Source organism: Colobus angolensis, unplaced genomic scaffold (assembly GCF_000951035.1).
Source record: "Colobus angolensis palliatus isolate OR3802 unplaced genomic scaffold, Cang.pa_1.0 Scaffold44, whole genome shotgun sequence".
Taxonomy (NCBI): domain Eukaryota; kingdom Metazoa; phylum Chordata; class Mammalia; order Primates; family Cercopithecidae; genus Colobus; species Colobus angolensis.
Window position 1 is genome coordinate 1,411,465 of NW_012117821.1, and position 1,508 is coordinate 1,412,972.

The window sequence follows — 1,508 nt, forward strand, 5'->3', positions numbered from 1 at the left end:
GGGGACGGCCCGGTCCGCCCGGAGCTGCCGGGTCCTTGGTTGGACGGCGGTGCCCGGGCGTCCCCTGCAGACACCCAGCTCCGTGGAACTCCCGGCGGGACGGTTGGGGCGGGAGGAACCGGGCGCCCGCTCTCGGCCTCCGTTCTCGGGCCTGGGCTGAGGGCAGCCGTTGGTGGGTTTCAGGGCCGCCTGGGCAGAATGTCACGATGGACGAGGGCGGCACGCCCCTGCTCCCCGACAGCCTCGTCTACCAGATCTTCCTGAGCCTGGGCCCGGCCGACGTGCTGGCCGCGGGGCTGGTGTGCCGCCAATGGCAGGCCGTGTCGCGGGACGAGTTCCTGTGGAGGGAGCAGTTCTACCGCTACTACCAGGTGGCCCGCGATGTGCCCCGACACCCAGGTCAGTGGCGTGCGGGGCCGCTACCCACGTTCTGCAGCCGGGGCCCCGGGCTCCTGCGTTTGGGGGTCAGCCTGGCTGGGGCCCTGCCCCACGGCCCCGAGTGTCCATCCTCACACCCTCACCCTGATCGAGGTCTGTCGGACACTGCCCAGGCACCCCTCAGAGCATGGGGGCCAGAGAGTTCATTGGGTCACCTGGGGGGTGGGGGGTACAGGGGTCTCTGTGAGCTGCAGGGTTGTGTTCTCCAGCCAAGGCCTATGCCATGGGTAGTGGGTTCCAGGGGCACCACGGGGCCTGCCAGGACTGCTGGGGCCACACTCTGGCCTTGACTGCGAGGAGGAAGGCCTGGGCCCAGGACTGACAGTGCCCACCCGCAGCGGCCACGTCCTGGTACGAGGAGTTCCAGCGGCTGTATGACACGGTGCCCTGCGTGGAGGTGCAGACGCTGCGGGAACACACGGACCAGGTCCTGCACCTCAGCTTCTCCCATTCGGGGTACCAGTTCGCGTCCTGCTCCAAGGACTGCACTGTGAAGGTGAGGATGGCCAGGTGTCCTGCACATCCCACCCAGCTGCCCCGAAGCACGGAGGTCCCAGGACCCAGGCGTTCCAACCAGGTGGGAAGGGAGGGTCAGGCCAGAGGTGACACAGCAGCCTCTCTGCATCCAGCGGAGGGACCACAGAGGATCAGGAGTGGTGCGGGGCGGCCCTGAGTAGTGAGGAGAGGGTCCCACACAAAGCCGCCTGCTCCAGGGGCAGGCTCCTGCCCTCTATACGGATGCCCCCAGAGTGGACGACAGTGGCTTCAAGGGGTCCCTGCCCCCTGGTGGCCTCTGAGCAGGGCTGGCAGAGCTGGGGCCTCATGGCGCTGTGGTAGCAAGCCCCTGCCCGGCGACCTGGCCAGGCGATCACCATGGCCACCCCCACCGTGCAGATCTGGAGCAACGACCTGACCATCTCGCTGCTGCACAGCGCAGACATGCGGCCCTACAACTGGAGCTACACCCAGTTCTCCCAGTTCAACAAGGACGACTCGCTGCTGCTGGCCTCGGGGGTGTTCCTGGGGCCGCACAACTCCTCATCCGGGGAGATCGCTGTCATCAGCCTAGG

At 67.9% G+C, this 1,508-nt stretch overlaps 1 protein-coding gene across 1 annotated transcript in view; it reads left to right on the forward strand.

The window, feature by feature from the left end:
* FBXW5 (F-box and WD repeat domain containing 5) overlaps positions 1 to 1,508 on the forward strand; it is a 4,038-nt gene continuing 2,530 nt past the window's right edge. Inside the window, exons 1-3 of the mRNA XM_011957273.1 lie at positions 1 to 399; positions 777 to 934; positions 1,333 to 1,505. Coding sequence (XP_011812663.1) covers positions 207 to 399; positions 777 to 934; positions 1,333 to 1,505 — 524 coding nt within the window. The 5' untranslated portion in view covers positions 1 to 206. The remainder of the gene's footprint in view (positions 400 to 776; positions 935 to 1,332; positions 1,506 to 1,508) is intronic.